The 17,571-nt window shown below is 44.7% G+C and overlaps 1 protein-coding gene across 1 annotated transcript; it reads right to left on the bottom strand.

The window, feature by feature from the left end:
- Positions 1-13,371: 13,371 nt before the first annotated feature.
- Positions 13,372-17,038, bottom strand: LOC128692243 (cerebellin-1-like). The gene is made up of 5 exons (XM_053781319.2): positions 16,924-17,038; positions 16,543-16,766; positions 14,057-14,126; positions 13,858-13,976; positions 13,372-13,609 (listed from the first exon to the last, which is right to left on the bottom strand). The coding sequence occupies exons 1-5, from the start codon at positions 16,948-16,950 to the stop codon at positions 13,408-13,410; spliced, it is 642 nt and encodes a 213-aa protein (XP_053637294.1). The 5' UTR covers positions 16,951-17,038; the 3' UTR covers positions 13,372-13,407.
- Between the last annotated feature and the right edge of the window lie 533 nt (positions 17,039-17,571).

The raw sequence follows: 17,571 nt of genomic DNA, 5'->3' as shown, positions 1-17,571 counted from the left end.
GGCGGATTTCCACAGCTGTGGAAGAACTCCTTGTGACCAAATAAGATTGTAAAGGCGTAATAGGACTGCAAGGGCTGACTGATGTAAATGTTGTAGCATACGAATATGAATGTCGTCGGGCCCAGCTGCCGATGATCGACAAGCTGAGAGTGTTGCCTCCAGTTCTTGAAGTGTAAAAGGCACATTATACTGTTCTTCTCTGAGAGAAGAAAAGTCCAAGGGTGCTAACTCTCTGGCAGACTTTGAGGAAAGAAATGAGGGGCATAGATGGAGTCCCTGAGAAATACGGACCAGATGATTGCCAATTTCATTGGCAACATCTAGTGGGTTTGCTATATCAACACCGGCAACCCGCAGAACAGGAGCCGGGTCAGGAGAATATTTACCACTCAGTTTTCGTACTTTTTTCCAGACTGCACTCATAGAGGAAGCAGAGGTGATGGTGGAGACATAATCTCGCCAGCAAGTGCGTTTAGCGTCACGGATGACACGGCGAGCGATCGCACGCTTCTGTTTAAAATCAAGGAGTCGCTCTGTGGTTCTATTGTACCGGTACCTGCCCCATGCAGCGCGCTTCAAACGTACTGCACGAGCACAAGCAGGAGACCACCAAGGCACGCATTTCTGAGAATGCCTGCCCGAAGTTTGGGGTATAGAATGAGAAGCTGCGGTGAAAACGGAGGACGAGAAGAGGTGTAAAAGCTCATCGATGGAGGACGAAGAAGGAACCTCTTTAAAAACAGTCAGGTGTGAGTAAAGGTTCCAATTTGCCCGATTAAATTGCCAGCGTGGGGTGCGAAGAGGTGGCGAATATGAAGGGGAAGTAAGAATGATTGGGAAATGATCACTGTCATGTAAGTCCGGGAGAACAGACCAAGTAAAGTCCAATGCGGCGGAGGAAGAGCAAACTGAGAGATCGATGCAAGAGAGAGTATGAGTCCGAGGATCAAAATGGGTGTGAGTACCTGTATTTAAAACATGGAGGGGGTGGGTGGCAAGAAAAGCCTCTAACTGAATTCCACGGGAATCACAGTGAGACCCTCCCCAGAGGAAATGGTGGGCATTAAAATCACCAAGTAACAGAATCGGTGGCGGTAATGACGAAACAAGGAAGGCAAAATCCGGAATAGATAATGCCCGAGAAGGAGAGAGATATAAAGAACAGAGCGTATACCACCTATGTAAGTGGATACGGGCTGCTGTGTAATGCAGCGAAGTATGAATAAATAGCTGATGGTACGGAATATCAGTGCGGAGAAGAAGGGCACTTTCATTAAAGGTCCCATCAGGAAAAGGATCTGAAGAATACAATAAATTATAGCCTGAGATGTGAGAAATAACAGCAGAGTGTAATTTTGGTTCCTGTAAGCAAACACCAACAGGGGCAAACTGGGAGAGTAACATCTGAAGCTCACCCCGATTACCCCTGAGGCCGCGTATATTCCACTGTAAAAAGGCCATGATTGGCAATGATAAAGATACTTGAAATCCGCAGGTAAGGGTTCCTACGGACTAGAAGGGTTAGAAAAGTCCACATGCGGAGGCAGTGGAAAATGTTCAAGCAGCGAAGGAACGGTGCGCTGTGAAGAAAGGAGTTGCGCAGATGGAGCAGAGGAGAGAGAAAGAGCGGAAGGTGGATCAGTGTCCATTGATGGTTTGGTCTCTGCAATATATTCAGAGATTGCTTCAAGTGTTTCGGAATTCAGAGATGTCGTATGGGAGACAATATTGGGAATGGTAGGGGGAGGATGAGTAAAGATTGGAACTGTATTGGACTGTACCAAGGTAGGGGGGGGGCGAAAGGGTGGAGGGAACTGGAGAAGCGTGGCAGGGGACAGAAGAGACAGGAACCTGGGAGGTGGCAGAAGAGGAAGAAACTTGGGAGGGAACAGGGAAGGAAGGTACATTACGAGGAGGAGGGTGAACCTCTGCACTTGTAACTGAGCCAGTGAGAGGGGAAGAACTAGGGACAGAGACAGGGAGGGTAAAATGAGGAGGTGGAAGATGGGTAGGAGGTGTTACCGGACCTTTTTTTGACTTTTGAGAAGTAGAGGGACGATTGGGAAGAGGTGTCGTACGAGGTCTCGTCGATACTGAGGCTTGTAAGAGAGAACTCGAAGAAGCGAGATTAGACTGAGGCGTTGAAGTAGGGACGTCTGAGCCGAGGACAGCAAAAGGATTAGATACAGGAGTGATTATGGGAGAGGTAACCACAGAGGTGGGTGTAGAAGATGGGATACCAGAAGTGGGGGGACGTTTTGAAACACGGGAATAAGAAACACGTGGGAGTCTCCCTTGGAGGCGGAGATGAGAAACTGCCATGGCATAAGGGAGACCTTCTGTCTCTTTGAGGTAACGGATTTCCCGCTCGTTTAAATAGACCTGACAACGGCGAGAGTACGAAGGGTGAGCCTCATGACAGTTAAGGCAAGAGGGAGATCGATTGCAAGACGTATTAGAATGGTCATCGGCACCACAGACTGGGCATTCGGCGATAGATCTGCAATATTTCGCTGGATGGCCAAATCGCCAGCAATTTCTACACTGTTGTGGTGTAGGGATCACCTTTCGAACTTGTAACCGATGTCCTGCTATATAAACGGAGGATGGGAGTTCTCGGCTGTCAAAAGTTAAACGAGCCACATTGCTAGGGTATCGTCTCCGCCCACGGGCAGGAAGAACGTAAGTGTCTACCTTGAGGATTGGGAGATCTTGGAGTTCCAGCTGTTCTAGAATGTCGGTGCCACATGTCTGGAAATTTTGTTGAACTATGGTATGGGGCAGAATAACGGTACCACTACAAGAATTGAGGGAATGATGTTTTTCAAGGGTGACAGGAACAGTATCTATATGGGAAAGACGAGAGAGCTCACGAGCCTGGGTAGCATTCTGTACGGTAATGATGCGCGTACCGCTCTTAAGAGCATGAAAAGAAATATCTTTACCAACATGGCGTAGGAGTGCCTTGCCAATACTATGGTCAGAAAGATAGGCAGTAGAGGAAGTTGGTCGTAAAGTGAAGAATTTAGTCCACTGTTCAGTCTGAAACTGAGCGTGGAAAGGTAGTGAAGGACGTGTCGATCGTTTCTGAGAAGAACGAGAAGGTGAAGGTGGAGAAGTATCATCAGCAGGTAATTGTCGTTGACGTTTAGGCGTGGGACCAGAGTTGGTCCGACGTGGAACGGGTCGGCGATTTGAAAATTGCCGCACCGTAGAGGGAGAGGCCGGAAGCATAGTCAGAGGAGAGCGAAGGTCTGATAAATCGAAGGAGTCAGTCGAGACCTCAGTACCTGAAGCGGGTGAGGAAACAGCACCGGCAATAGGTACAGAGGCATGAGGAATGTCTGAAGAGTGGTCCAAAGACGAGGCGGGGTCAGAACGGGGTGCGGTATCAAGAAGGGGCCCGGGGGTACCAGGTTCATGGACTAGGGCTGCCATGGTTAGGTTACTTCTTTCTTTTTGTTTTTAAGAAAAAAAAAGAAAGAAGAAAAGAAAATAAAAATAAAAAAAAGAAAAAAAAAAGGGGGGACCGGGGAGGGATAGTTCCTAGGAGGAATGAAAGGGCCAGAAATCTCCCTCCGCGCCCAAGAGGACTCGACACCGCTAGTAGCGCAGATGCAGCATGGAACCCGTGCCATACCCTACCCTTCATGCCAGTAAACCAGCAATCTGGGATAGCAACCTCACATCTGCCGAGCTACCTCGGTGGACAAAAGAGAGGGCGGCCGGATATCCGCCACAAAGCATACCTCCTTCAGCCACCACCCCCGGAATCCGAAAGGTGGCTTCCAGAGATACACCCGTCGCCCAAAAGACACCCAAAGCTACTCCGGGATACCGGAGAGGGATCGGGACATCCCTAGGCAATCCAGATTCCACGGCAAACTACGCCACCGCCAAGAAACCTCAACGGAATGGGATGGACCCCGGTGTCCTTTCCCCTACCTAGGAACTAGCGCGCCTGTGGGAGAAATCACGAAGGCTAAAAAGAGGAAGGGCAAAAGGGAGGGGTGAGGAGGAGGAGGAGGAATGGAAAAAGGGGAGGATGGGGAGGATGGGATAGGGGAGGGGAGAATGGGGGGTAATTAGGTTCGGTCTGAGGAAGAAGACCGACAGGGCTAATTCCTCAGACCAAGAGCCTCTTCACCACGCCAAGGAGCCCCCCTTGAAGAGGTTCTAAACCAAAGATCAATGTAAAAGACGTGCGAGAGTAAAAATGGATGGGAGCACCCGTATTTAAAACATGAAGAGGATGAGAAGTAAGAAGTCTCTCCAACTGATCACCACGAGTCACAGTGGGGACCCTCCCCAAACATGATGGGGAGCAATAAAAATCACCCAGCAATATGGGCTGTGGCAGAAAAGATTAAGAATGCAATATCCGAGATATAGAATGCACGGGGAAGGGGGGAGAGAAAACTGTATACCATCTGTGCAAATAAATAGAGGCTGCAGTATAATGCAGCAGAGAACTAATAAAAACCTGTTGATGCAGTATACCAATGTACACAAGAAGGGCACTCGTTAAAAGATTAATCAGGAAAGGAATCGGAAGAATGCAGTAGCGTATATTCCAAAATAAGATGAGTAACAGCAGAATGAATTTTGGGCTCTTGTAACCCGACATACTGGGGAAAACTGGGAGAGCAACACTTGGAGCTCTCCTCAATTAGGGTCTGTTAAGTCAATATGTGGAGGCAAAGGAAAGCGCGTAAGCAAGGAGGAATCAGAATGCTGTGAAAGAAAAGATTGCTGGGAGGGTCGTGAGAAATAAGAAGGGGTAGAAAAAGAGGCTCGCCTGTGTCCACCGAGGATTTCGTCTCCGAAATATAGTCGGAGATAGCGTCAAGTGTTTCAGCGGATAAGGAAGATGCCGATACCACGACTTCACAGACAAGTGACAAAGCAAGTAGAGATCGGAGAGACTATGGAGGGAACCAAAGAGGTTTGAGAGGGAAAGAGTATGAACTTGGAGACGCTCTGGCGGGGACAGGAGTCCTGCGGTGAAAAAGGAGAGGAAAGACGCTGAATAGTAACTCGGGAAGAAGTCTGGTGAGAACATTAGAATTTGGGACCACACAGGGAAGGGGGTGAACCTCCACCTTCGTGAGAGTTAGAGGGGCGAGAACTAGGCACAGGCCGAAAAGGGAAACTTGGGAAATTTTAAGCACTGCAGTAGTGTTAAGAGACTTGGGCTTAAGAGACAGGTTCAACTTTGCAGGCGACGCGCGCGAAGTAGGCGTGAGGCCTTACAGACTGAGAAACTAGCCGGCGAGAAGTAGAGGTAGGAATAGGTAAGGTGGTGGGTTGTGTCAAGAGTAAAACCTCAAAAGAATTAGAGATGGGTAACTACGGAAGACTACACTGGATAGCTGGTAGGCGAGGGAACCGCTTAGGTTCGAGGTCTCCTAGCTACTTGAGGATAAGGGACACTAGAAAGATTCCTTTGAATGCAGAGCCAACAGACAACAATAGCACAAGACCTTTGCTTTCCTAAGACAACGGAATTCTCGTTCATTAATATATATTTGACATAGGCAGGAAAAAGGACGAAGTTCATTGCAAATGAGACAAGTGGAGTGGGGGAAGACTAACATGTATCGGTATGAACCATGGTACCCCAGATCGGGCACTCCACAGATCTGCAGTATTTAGTGGGGTGTCTGAGGCGCCAGCAATTTCGACACTTATTGGGGAGTAGGGACCACTTTACGGACCTCTGTGCGATGGCCCATGATATAAATGGAGGACGAGAGTTCACAGCAGTCAGGTGAAGCGAGCGATGTTACAGGGGAAGCGCTTCCACCCACTAGCAGGTAGGACGTGTGTATACACCTTGAGAATTGTAAGGAATTGAAGGGCTAATTGTTCCAAAATATCACTGCAAGGCAGAAAAATCACTAAATGGTACGTGGTAAAACAACCTTACCACTGAAAGAATTTAGAGTAGAGTGCTTGTGAACCGAGTTTGGAATGTTATCAATGGAAGTAATTATTATAACCAAGAAGTGGTAAACCACAAGGGTTATACAGCAGGGAAGGATGCAGGGGTAATGGGTAGCAAGAGGGATGGATAGTGCAAGTGGATAGTGCAAGGGTAGAGGGTAGCTACAGATTAAGGTAGAAAGTACTGAGGAGAGTGCTAGAGGCACCATCAGAGTTTGTGTAGTAAATCAGTTGCTATCAAAAAGTCAACGAGAGAGTGGATTAAAGGGGGTCCAACAGCAAGAAGGGAAGATAAAGGGCAGCAGAGCGGAGACGACGTTGGAGGTAAATTCTGCGTGCTCGTCGAGTGGGGGGGGGGGAGTCCAAAATAATGTGGCTAACAGATATTAGAACTTTACATTTCTCTCAGAGGAACAGGGCGCCTCTCCACGAGATACCCGGGAGTAAAACTAGTGTGGCCGATGCGAAGACGGGAGAGTAGTCTGCCAATCTCGACATTGATGACAGGAAGACTGCCAGTAACCTATACTCTGTTTAATAGAATGAAGTTTGTTATGGAGCAGATCAGACCAACGTTTTTGTCAACAGGTGCAAAGGTAGGTAGCAATCACAGTAAAATAGTCTGAATGGAACACCTCAAACTGCGAGGTCATGTACTGCTGACTGCGCAGCAGTGTGCTTGTTCTTTGCCCTGTACATCAACATGACCAGGGACCCAACAAAAACCATCTGATAGAGATACAGCGTAACCAAAGTTGGATATGGGGAACTAGGGGTAGAGGTCTATCAAATTTTTGTATAGCCTGTAAAGCACTAAGGGATTCAAACTACAACAAATGGTGACAGACAGATGCCATACGGATAAGTGCTACAAGAATAACTTACAATTCATCTGTAAAAATGCTAGCCAAGGATAAATGCCCTCACGCGACACTTACGAAACACTGCTGCGAATCCGACGCCGTCAGAAGACTTAGAATAATCGGTGTACACTTATGGAATGAGAATGAGAGTGGACGTGGTCAAGAAAAAGAGCGCCAAGCCACCGTAGGTAGTTGGAATTTCGCACATGGAAGTGGGGAAGAACAGACACGAACAGCTGGAACTTCCCAAGGAGGCAGGGAAAAGCGAGATGCTACATGAACATAGAAAAGTGGTAACTTAAGACAAGACACCAGCGAATGTAGGCATAAAGAAAAGGGATGGAGTAAACAGGGTCGACGAACAAATAGTGTCAACTATCAGTAACTATCCTATTTACGGAAAGATTGTGGTCATGTGATCGAACATAAGGTAATGAGCATCACAGCGATCAGACAAGGATGGAAAATTCACTTCTGCATAGAGGCTCAACAGGGGATGAACGAAAGACACCAAGGGACAGACTGAGACCTTGGTGATGAATGGGATCAAACTTAGAGTTAGGAGAGTCCACAGAATAGATTTGGTCACCATAATCGAGCTTGGACAAGACTAGGGTGGAATGCAAATTGAGGAGTGATGTGCAAAAACCTTAAGGAGATTTAGCCGACCATGGCAAGTTGTCTTTTAAAGTAGAAACGCCAGGTCTCCACGACAGGCGGCGATCAAAGAGAAGGCCCAGAAACTATCACATGCTGGAATACGTTAACCAAATACAAGGGAGTTTCAGAATAAGCAGACGTCTAGTGAAGGTAATGAGTCTGGTTTCTGTACTAGAAAACTTAAAGCCATGAGAAGTGGTCCAGTGGGAGACTATCACAACCTGAAGGGAGGTTGCTACTAGTCGACAGTCAGCGCCCGAGTAAGCTATGGCGAAGTCATCATCATAAAGTGACGACCAAATATGCAAAGGAGGAACGGAAGGTAGGCAATTTGTAGCTAAGAGAAAAAATACTGCCGAGGACAACCTCGTGGGACCCTCTCGGCTTGTACAAAGTCGAGGAAAGCGAGGCGCCAATACAGACCCGAAAATGTCTTTCGGACAAGAAAGCAGCGATTAAGTTTGGTAGATTACCGCGGAGGCCTAAGGAGTGGGCTTGGGCTAGAATGTTGTACCTCCATGTGGCATCATATGCCTTCTGTAGATCAAGAAAGACCGCTAGGGCAGAGTGGTTGTTAGCAAAGACATTTCGAATATATGTAAGTGGAGTAAGGGGTCTATTCACCAATCATTCACCAATTGCTCCATCACCTTGTAAACCACATTGGTCAGGGAAATGGGAAGAGTGACGTGTCAAGCCCCGAGGCGCACGGATTGTAAAATGGTAGTACAATAGCCGATTTTCAGTATTGAGGGGAACCCCTCTCTCCCAAATTAGATAGAAAAGACGGAAGGGCCGTAGAATGGAGATAGTGTAGCATACTGATGTGGATATCGGGTCCCTTGCCAACAGCCGGGAAATAGAAAGTGTGGGCTCCAATTCTAGAAGAGTAAAAGGAACGTTATACAGCTCCAGTCCATCAGAGGAGAAATCCAAGGGCAATTGCTCTTTGGTAGGTTTAGACGCAAGAAATGAGAGACAGGTGAAGCCCTCGGAGATACGGACTAGTTCCTGCCTTCTGTGGCAACTTCTAGAGGTTCTGCGACAACTCCAACAACAACCCACAAAACGGGAGCTGGGTCTGGAGTGTACATACCCCACAATTTCTGCACTTTTCCAAATTGCGCACACAGGGGAAGACGATGTAATAGTATACACCTAGTCTCGTCAACAAGCGTGTTTAGCGTCGCAGATGACGCGGCGAGCAACTGCTCTGGCCTGCTTAAGATCCAACAGATGCTCCATGGTATGATTATATCGATAATGGCCCCACGCAGCACGGTTTAAACTCACCACACGGGCGCATGTAGGAGACCACCAAGATATACATGTCTGATAATGCCTACCCGAGGTTCGGGGGATAGAACCCGTCGCCGTAGTTAGGACTAAGGTTGAAAATTGGTGTGCCAGCTCATGAATAGAGGGTAGGTGGTAAAATGGGAGTAAGAGTCCCAATCTGCTCGAGCAAATTGCCAACAAGGGCTACCTAACTGTTAGGTATATGTAGAAGAAAGGCTAGGAAAATGATCACTTGTAAATCTGGAAGAATAGACCTCTCGATACCAAGTGTAATGGGCGAGGAACAGATTGAAAGATCAAGCCAAGAGTGAGAGTCAAAATGGGTAGGAGTACCTATATTTAAACATGAAGAGGATGAGAAGCAAGAAGTCTCCAACCGATCACAATTGTCGCAGTGGGACCCTCCCCACAGGTGATGGCGAGCGTTGAAATCGCCCAACAAGATGGGCGACAGTAGAGAAGAAATTAAAAACTTTATATCAGAGATACAGAATGCACAGAAGGGAGAAAAACTAAACCATCTAAGTATATACAAGCTGCAATATAATGCAGTGGGGAACAAAGTCGATATAGACTATATGCCCAAGAGGCCTGCTTTCATTAAATGATTCGTGTAAAGATTCAGAATTTTACAGCACATTATTATTATTATTATTATAATCAAGGGGGAAGCACTAAACCCATAGGATTATACAGTGCTTGGGGGAGGGATGGAAGGTATTCAGATTTAACTCTGGGAACTGGAGCACAGATCCAGTTCCCTAGATCAAGAGCCCCTCACCAGCATCAAGGAACCTTCCTTGAGGGGTTTTTACAGCACAGCCTGAAACAGGGCGAATGACGAAACGAATTTTGGGCTCTTGCAACCCAACACATACTGGGGACAAATGGAAGAGTACTGTTCTCGTGCCACGAATATTCCATTGTAAAAAAGACTTTCAGAAATAAAAATGGTAACAAAACCTATGGGCTTTCAGGATCAGTAAAATCAATGTTGGAGCAACTGTAAACAGGTACGCAAGAAAGAATTAGAATATTGTGCAGGAACAGATCGTTGCGACGGTCGTGAAATAGAAGGTGGCATGTTGTTGTCCATCTACGCTCAACATAGCGTCTAACTTCTCAGTTAAGAAAGCCGACGATGCCATGTCAGACAGGATAGGCATTGCAATTAAAGGTGAGAGTAAGTATGGAGGCAACTAAAAAGATCTGAGGGGGGAGGGGGGGGGAGTATGAACCTGGATAGCTGCATTGGCTGAGGTAGAAGAGTCCAGCACAGTAACAGGAGAGGAAGGTTTGAGGGTAGCTATGGAGGAAGACTGAGGGAACAGGTTACTACACAAGGGGGGAGGGGGTGAACTTCCACCTTCGTGAGAGCTGGAAAGAGGGCGAGAACTAGGCTCTGAGGTAGAAGTTAGATTCTGTACAGGTGATCGACACTAATGAAGTGTAGGTTTGCTAGGTATCGTAGACCGAGAAGCAAGCGAGAGAGATGAAGTACGAAGTGGTGCAGATGTAAGTGGCAGAGAAAGAAACCACAAGAATTAATAACTGGGGTGACCCTGGAAAAGAAACGTAGAGGGATTGGTAGGACCATCGAGGTTGGAGATCTTCGGGCTACCCGAGCATACAGGACTAAGAAGTTTCCCTTGAAGGCGTAGCCCAGAGAGCCATAGTTCAAAGCCCTCACACTCCTTAAGATAATGGATCTCGTTCATTACAATAGACCTTGGAACGGTGTGAAAAGGAAGGACGAGGTTTCTTGCAAATGAGACAAGAGGGGGAAGACGGCAAGGAATAGTGGAATGATCTGCTGCACCGCAGACTGGGCATTCTGCTGCAGATCTGCAGTGTTCAGAGGGGTGCCCAAAACTAGCGATTACGACACTATTGGCAAGTGGGAACAACTTTACTAAGCAATGGCCTGCAATAGACAACGGTATTTCAAGTTAGTCGAAGGTTAAACGAGCGATGTAACTAGGAAAGCGCCTACGTCCAAGAGTGGGCAGGAGGGTGTGCAAGGTTTAAAATATCAATGCCAAAAACAAAAAATTTACAATGGTATGCACTAATGTCAAAGTACCACTGCAAGAATAAAGAGTTTACAAACGGCGACTAGTATGTTATCTATGGAAGTGATGCCAGAATTCTATGCCGTTACGACATGTGCACTACTTCGAATAGCCTAGGATATTTTCTGGCCAATGTGCCGTAAAAGATTTGCCAATTGCACGATCCGAAATATAATCAGCGAGATAGTTTGTAAAGAAAAGAATTTTGTCCATTGCATACTCTTCAGCCGTTACGCAAATGTAGCGAGTGTTGTGTAGGTCGTTTTTGAGGGATCGACGAACTACTGTGGTCAGTAGGTTGTCTTGGACGTTTAGGAGTAGTACCATGGGCGATCTGACCGGAGGGAGGTGGGCTTTCCGAAAACCATCGTACCACACTCGGGGAAGCCAGACGCATTGTGAAGGGTGTGCTTGAAGTAGTAGCATGAAAATAAACTGGCGATGCCGCAGCACCTGAAGCAGGTGACCGAGCATCACCGGCAGAAGGTACAGGGGTACGAGAAGTCGAGAGAATGGACCGATGACGAAGCTGTCAGAACACTGTGGGAAGGACTTAACTGGGCAAAGATTCCATAATAAAAAGGGGCTTCTACTGTGATCTCTTGTTAAAGAAAAAAGTTAAGAAAACGAAGGGACAGTGGAGGGGCCAAAAGCTCTTTATCTGAGAGGGCTCGAGCCCACCAGTGGTGAAGATACAAGTGGAACCCGTGCCATGCCCTACCCTTCATGCCAGTAAACCAGCACTCCGAGATAGGCTCATATCTACCAAGCTGCCTCTGCGGACAAAAGGGCGATAGGAAACCTGCCACAAACCATAGGCCCTTCGGCCGCCACATCCCAAAACCGACAGGCAGCTTCTGGAGACTAGCCCATTACCTGAAGGGCACCTCGTCCACTTCCCGGAAATCCCAGAAGGAAGCAGGGCACCTTCATTATTATTATTATTATTATTATTATTATTATCATCATCATCAAAAAGAAGCGCTAAGCCACAAGGACTATACAGCTGGGCACCTTCAGATAATTCCGATTCCACAGCAAACCACACGACCCGAGGGACCCCCCCCCCCCACGGAGTGAGAAAGCCCAGCACGCCACCCCTTATCTAGGAACTAATGCCAGAGGGAAGGACCCCACAGGAAACAGTACAGGAAACAAGGGGAGGTTACCTGGAGGTTATTCCGGGGATCAACGCCCCCGCGGCCCGGTCCATGACCAGGCCTCCCGATGGATCAGGGCCTGATCAACTAGGCCGTTACTGCTGGCCGCACGCAGTCCAACGTACGAGCCACAGCCCGGCTGATCCGGCACTGACTTTAGGTATCTGTCCAGCTCTCTTGAAGGCAGCCAGGGGTTTATTGGCAATTCCCCTAATGCTTGATGGGAGGCTGTTGAACAGTTTTGGGCCCCGGACACTTATGGAGGGGATAGTATTTATACTGTTTAAGGACACCAAAGATTTGATTCCCGAGACCAAGAGCCTCTTCGCGACGTCAAGGAGCCTCCCCCCCCCACACTTTAAAGAGGTCAATGGAAGCAAGATATGGAAAAATCCACACGCTTTTCCTGCATTCTGAATTATCTGCACTGCTTTGCAGAGCGCAAAAGGATTTTCGCCAACATTAAAAGAGCTTTACCATTACTACGGTCAAAGATAATCAGTTGGAGAAGTCTGTTATAGGGGAAAGAATTTAGTCCACTGCATACTTTTAAAAAAGTTGCATAAAGGAAGTTGGTAAAGGAATGAGCAGACATTGAATAGCAGTAGTCGGCCAATGGTGTGGGACGTTTAGACTTAGTACTGCGGGCGGCCCGACCCGAGGTAGTTGGGCGATCGGAAAACCATTGCCCCGTATATGGGGTAGCCAGACGCATAGTTAAAGGCTTGCAAGAGGTAGACACTAGCAGAAATGGGCAGAGCCTCTGCACCTGAACAGGTGATGAAGCATCACCAGCAGAAGGTACAGGGGTATGGGAAGTCTGGAGAATGATCCAATAACGAAGCTGGGCCAACCGAGCCACCTCTGCTGACGAGAGGGCGGTCGGAAACTCGCCATAAAGCATACCTTCTTAGGCTGCCACCTTCCAGAACAGACAGGCAGCCTCTGGAGATATACGTATCACCTGCAGGACACCTCACCCACTTCTCAAATCTGGGAAGGAAGCAGGGCACCTCCAGATAATCCCAACTCCATACCCACGTATACCACACCCCAGGAACCTCACGGAACAGGATGAACCCCGGCACACTTGCCCCTACCTAGAAACCGTGATGCTAGATGGAAGTACTTCAGGTTATAAACCTGAAGGGGAAGACAAAAATAGGATGGAGAGGATTAGGGGGGCTGGTAATCAGGTTCGGTCTGAGGAAGGAGACCAAAGGGTCTAATTCGTTAGAACAAGAGTCCCCTCTTGAAGAGGGTTCAACCTATAACCCGTCTTAAGGAGAGCCACACCAAACTGGCCTTTGGTTTTAATTATTTTCTCCCGTGGCTACTGTTGTGTAAAAAGGGCTATGGTTCTATAGAAAATTTTGTAATCATTCAGTATATTAAACAAATCTAACATTATAAATTAAACACTAGAAACCCAGTGAATGTTGTATATGCTTCGTTGGCGGGGTGTTCGTAGATGCTACCCTGCTGCAATTGCAGGTAAACTCTGTCTTGTCTCCTTAGCTCCAGGAACACCGAGTTGGACCCGTGCTCCAAGGACGTCTGGGTTCCGTAGGCAGTTACTTGATAAACACCATTTTTCACTAGAGCCATTCTGTTTAAGTTGAATTAAAAAATAGGGTTAAAGGTAGTCATGCATTTTTTTTTTTTTTTTTTTTTTTTTTTTTTAATTCAAATTTCAGGGGAAATATGAAGGCAAGTCTGTCTTGAGCTCTTAATTAGCATTGAGATATCCGCCCCCTACCTTTTATATTAAGAAGGGATGCCGCTTACTATTTATTTTGACATATCAGATACCAAGAGCAATATTAAACAAAGAAAGATAGGAAGTTTAACACTCACGTGAAGTCTCCAATTCTGGCGCCGACTGCATGGAAAGAAAAGTAGTATCCGCCATTGTAAGGGGCCACAAATTCGTTGTTTGAGGGATCCCAACCTGCCCCTATGTTTGTTATGACATCCTGTGCAAAAATGAAAATTAATTAGCAAGGGTCAGTATAACGGCACAAATTCTTCTAAAACTGTCACAGAACAGTCTTACCCGAAAATGGACGTGAGCGAAGGCTGTGAGGCGTTCAGTAGCTTTTCTTACACTAAAGGCAACATTGTACCTAAGAATGAGAAGGTAAATTAGTTTTAGCCTCACTTCTGTAAAACTTAAAAAAAAAGTTTCCCCCCCCCCAGACTCAAATGCTGGGGGGTGGGGGTACGGGGGTGAAATAGAAAACTTCAATGTTTCAGAACTTCAAATCTGCCAGCAGAACAGAGAAGGTTTTTAAACTAATTTAAAAATATGCACGCAGACATGCGCGTGTGTAATATACATCGTGGAAGATGCGATTAGGGAAGAAAGATATTTAAGTACTGAAAAAAAATTTAACTGCCAGAAAATGCATTGGCGTCAGTGTTAACATGAGCGAGGACTGTTAGAACATTTCTGTAGAAACAGTTGTAGGAAAGAATGATATTTAGCAGGGAAAACTACTTCTGTGACAATTTAAATTAGAATCATGGTAAGGTTTAAGATTGTTACGTTAATACTTACATCATTCACTTCAATGAGAGCCCTTTGGCTAGAAGAATTCTTAATTACATTAGAAAGCAAGAAGGACAGTAAAAGTATTAATTTTAGGAGTTGGAGTTCATATATTTTTTTTAAAAAAGTTATATTTGTGGTCAAGAAGCATGTGCACAATGAGACTTTTGAAGTAGCTATTCTATAGCTAATTAGCTGATTTGTCTAGAGCTACTCAGGCTAGTTTCAACGATTTATGACAAATTTTATTATAATCCAAAAGAAGCGCTAAGCCATAAGGGCTATACAGCGCTGATAAATTTTAATCAATTAACTTAGTATGGCAGTTTGGCGATAACATTACGTTTAGGGGCCTATAAACAGGTTAAGGATACATTTTATTAGTATAATACATAGCAAGCTCAGTAAAGATTTAAGTTACTAACCTAGCTATAGCTTTTAGCTTTAAACATGGGAATTATAGGCCAACAGGATTATGCAATATTCCTCCACTCTTTCGTAATAAATTCTTATGTACTAGTGAACCACTGCTCTCATGCTTTTTAGGATATTAATTATCACCAACCCTAATGTTTTAGAATTTTATTTCCAAGTAAAATTTAAATACTGGGGTATAAAACCACCTTGGCTTGCCTACATTAACGTTATCAAGGGAAAACACCCAGGATCATAATTTATACCATGCACATGTAAAGTTATTTTACTGTACTGGCGAATACAAGCTTTAGCTACTTAAGCCATGACACTAAAAAACAAATATTGTGGCAACCTACCATATAGTATTCCAATGAATCAGTGGAAATAATCAAGTTACTGAAGCTAACATGTTTAGAAATTGGTTGGACGGGTGTGAAGGGAGAATTTTATAATTTTATGCTTGGCGTGGGCGAGCCAGTCGTACTTTTTATATTTAATAATTTTCCTGAAGGTAGTTAGTATGCTAGTGCAATTTTTTTTTTTTATATACCACGCAAAGTGTTCGAATACCCACGTTAAAAAGATTTAAAAGTGGAATTTAAAAATTTCCTCTCATTGCTATTAACTTTTGCTTGGCGTGCTGTAATCTTTCAAGGAATACCTAAACATCGAATGCTTTAAGTAGTTACCCACATGCATCGTGTCATTCTCCTCATTCATAGCCAACTTTACATTAAAAATAAAGTAATGCATTAAACACGCAAAATAGCACAATGCTATTTAAAATAGCAGTAATTGTTTAGGGCGATCTAAATGTCTAATTTGACATTCGTTTGCTGCAATTTTATAGTTTAACTTTTCAATAAATTTAAGCTTAAAAGTAAAATATTAATGAAGCATTGTCTGAATCAAATTTCATAGAACCTCCCAGGCCGGACGAGTCTCCTATACCTCACTTCAGTTACCTCGACATCCGAGGCGCCTCTTTTAGAGTAATACTTTTTTAAAAGTTTAAGAACAATTATTGCCTACTAACCCCTCCCCCCCCATCGGGTACAAACACTGAAATTGTACTAGACAGTCGCGAATTTTGAAATTTATTTAGACAAACACTTAGTACTACGAGTACTAAGAATATTTTAAAGAAAAATTATGAAATTAATTTTAAACTTTAACTACAAACATTTAATAGTCAAGTTTACTGCCAATTAAGCACAAGAGTCAAGTTAAATTTGTCTTTAGTAGAAAAAGCTTGTAATATGCATTCATAATTCCCTTCTAAAGGAGAGGGAGGAAAAAATCTGCACCTTTCACAAGAGCAATAGGAGCGACCATTATGCTTTACTTCACACAAGAGTGGGCGAGGAGTAGTTTTCCAATCTAATATGAAGTAAAATGATTTTAAGGGTTAACAAGACATTCTGAAATAGTTTTAGGGGAGAGAAAAGTACCTCCATGGGACTAATTTCCAGGGCAATATCTGTAGTCTAGAAACACTACTAAGAAAACTTAAAACGTTGAGTAGATACTACTGTTGGCATCAACCTACAAGAACAACCTGTAAAATTGCTTACGAGGGCAACTGAAGAGAGGGAATGGGAAGTAGTGGGGGGAATAATTGCCTTTCCTCCACGTTAGTGTCGTTGTCTAACTGAACGTCTGCTTCAGTGTCGTTGAAATGAGGAAGATCAGTTTCGTTGAAATGAGGAAGATCAGTTTCGTTGAATGTAGTATCCCTTATTTCATCAGCATTAGCTGCCAGGACAGATAATGCCACTATTATCTTCGTGACCTGCATCTGTTCAGTTAAAGTTAATGAAAAAGATTAAAAGACTTTAAAACTATAGATTATTTTTAATTAACAAAACTATCAAGTTTCTCATTGTAGTCAAAAAGTCCCCATTCTTCTTCAAAACATGGAAAACTAATTGTATACGCTAAAGAATATAACAAACCGCAGAACTGAAAAAAGAAAGAACCATTCTCCCAGTAACACAACAAGGATTAAACTGATCGAAAGTTGTTAACCACCCCTGCTTATATGCTCGTAACAAAGAGGCAAGAGAAATGAGTATTGGCTGAGAGTTGCCAATACTTAATTACACGTTCAGAGTGACATCTGTTGAGTGAGTCAAATATTACGAACGACAGATTACACAATTGATGTTCGGACGCAGACTTGTATATAAATATGTGCATCAACATTATATTTCAATCCATTTTGTTAGAATAAAAACTATTCTTAATTATTATCAAGCAGGTAAAGCGCAGTCTTATGGCTAATGTGCAGCTAATTAAATTTTGTAAAGGAACTAAAGTCAGTGATGAATATCCAGTCATAACACTTTCAGGAAGACGAATTTACAGTATATAAGTTATCAATTTATTTAGCCCTAAAAAGTTGGGGTAGTGCAGTTGTGGGGAGGCAGGTGAATTCGTTAAAAATTTGCGGTCTGATTTATGCAGACGATCTAACTGTGGCACGCACGGAAAACTCGATTAGGATGGTAGAAAGGATTCAGGGACGATTGGGTGCATTGCGACCTTATCATTTGACCCTTGTGCAGCGTGCCATTACTATTAATATCTTACTGTATAGCAAA

The sequence above is a fragment of the Cherax quadricarinatus genome, chromosome 53 (genome assembly GCF_038502225.1).
Source record: "Cherax quadricarinatus isolate ZL_2023a chromosome 53, ASM3850222v1, whole genome shotgun sequence".
In the NCBI taxonomy this organism is placed as follows: Eukaryota; Metazoa; Arthropoda; class Malacostraca; order Decapoda; family Parastacidae; genus Cherax; species Cherax quadricarinatus.
Note: the sequence above shows the minus strand (reverse complement) of the source record. Positions and strands in the feature narration are given on the sequence as shown.

Excerpts from the sequence above, each read along its gene's own strand:
- LOC128692243 (XM_053781319.2), bottom strand. The coding sequence starts at position 16,950 with ATGGTTCTTTCTTTTTTCAGTTCTGCG. Across the intron at positions 16,767-16,923 it reads TTTCTTTTTTCAGTTCTGCG|ATGCAGGTCACGAAGATAAT; the intron begins GTTTGTTATATT and ends TTAACTGAACAG. Across the intron at positions 14,127-16,542 it reads CCCTCTCTTCAGTTGCCCTC|GTACAATGTTGCCTTTAGTG; the intron begins GTAAGCAATTTT and ends TCTCATTCTTAG.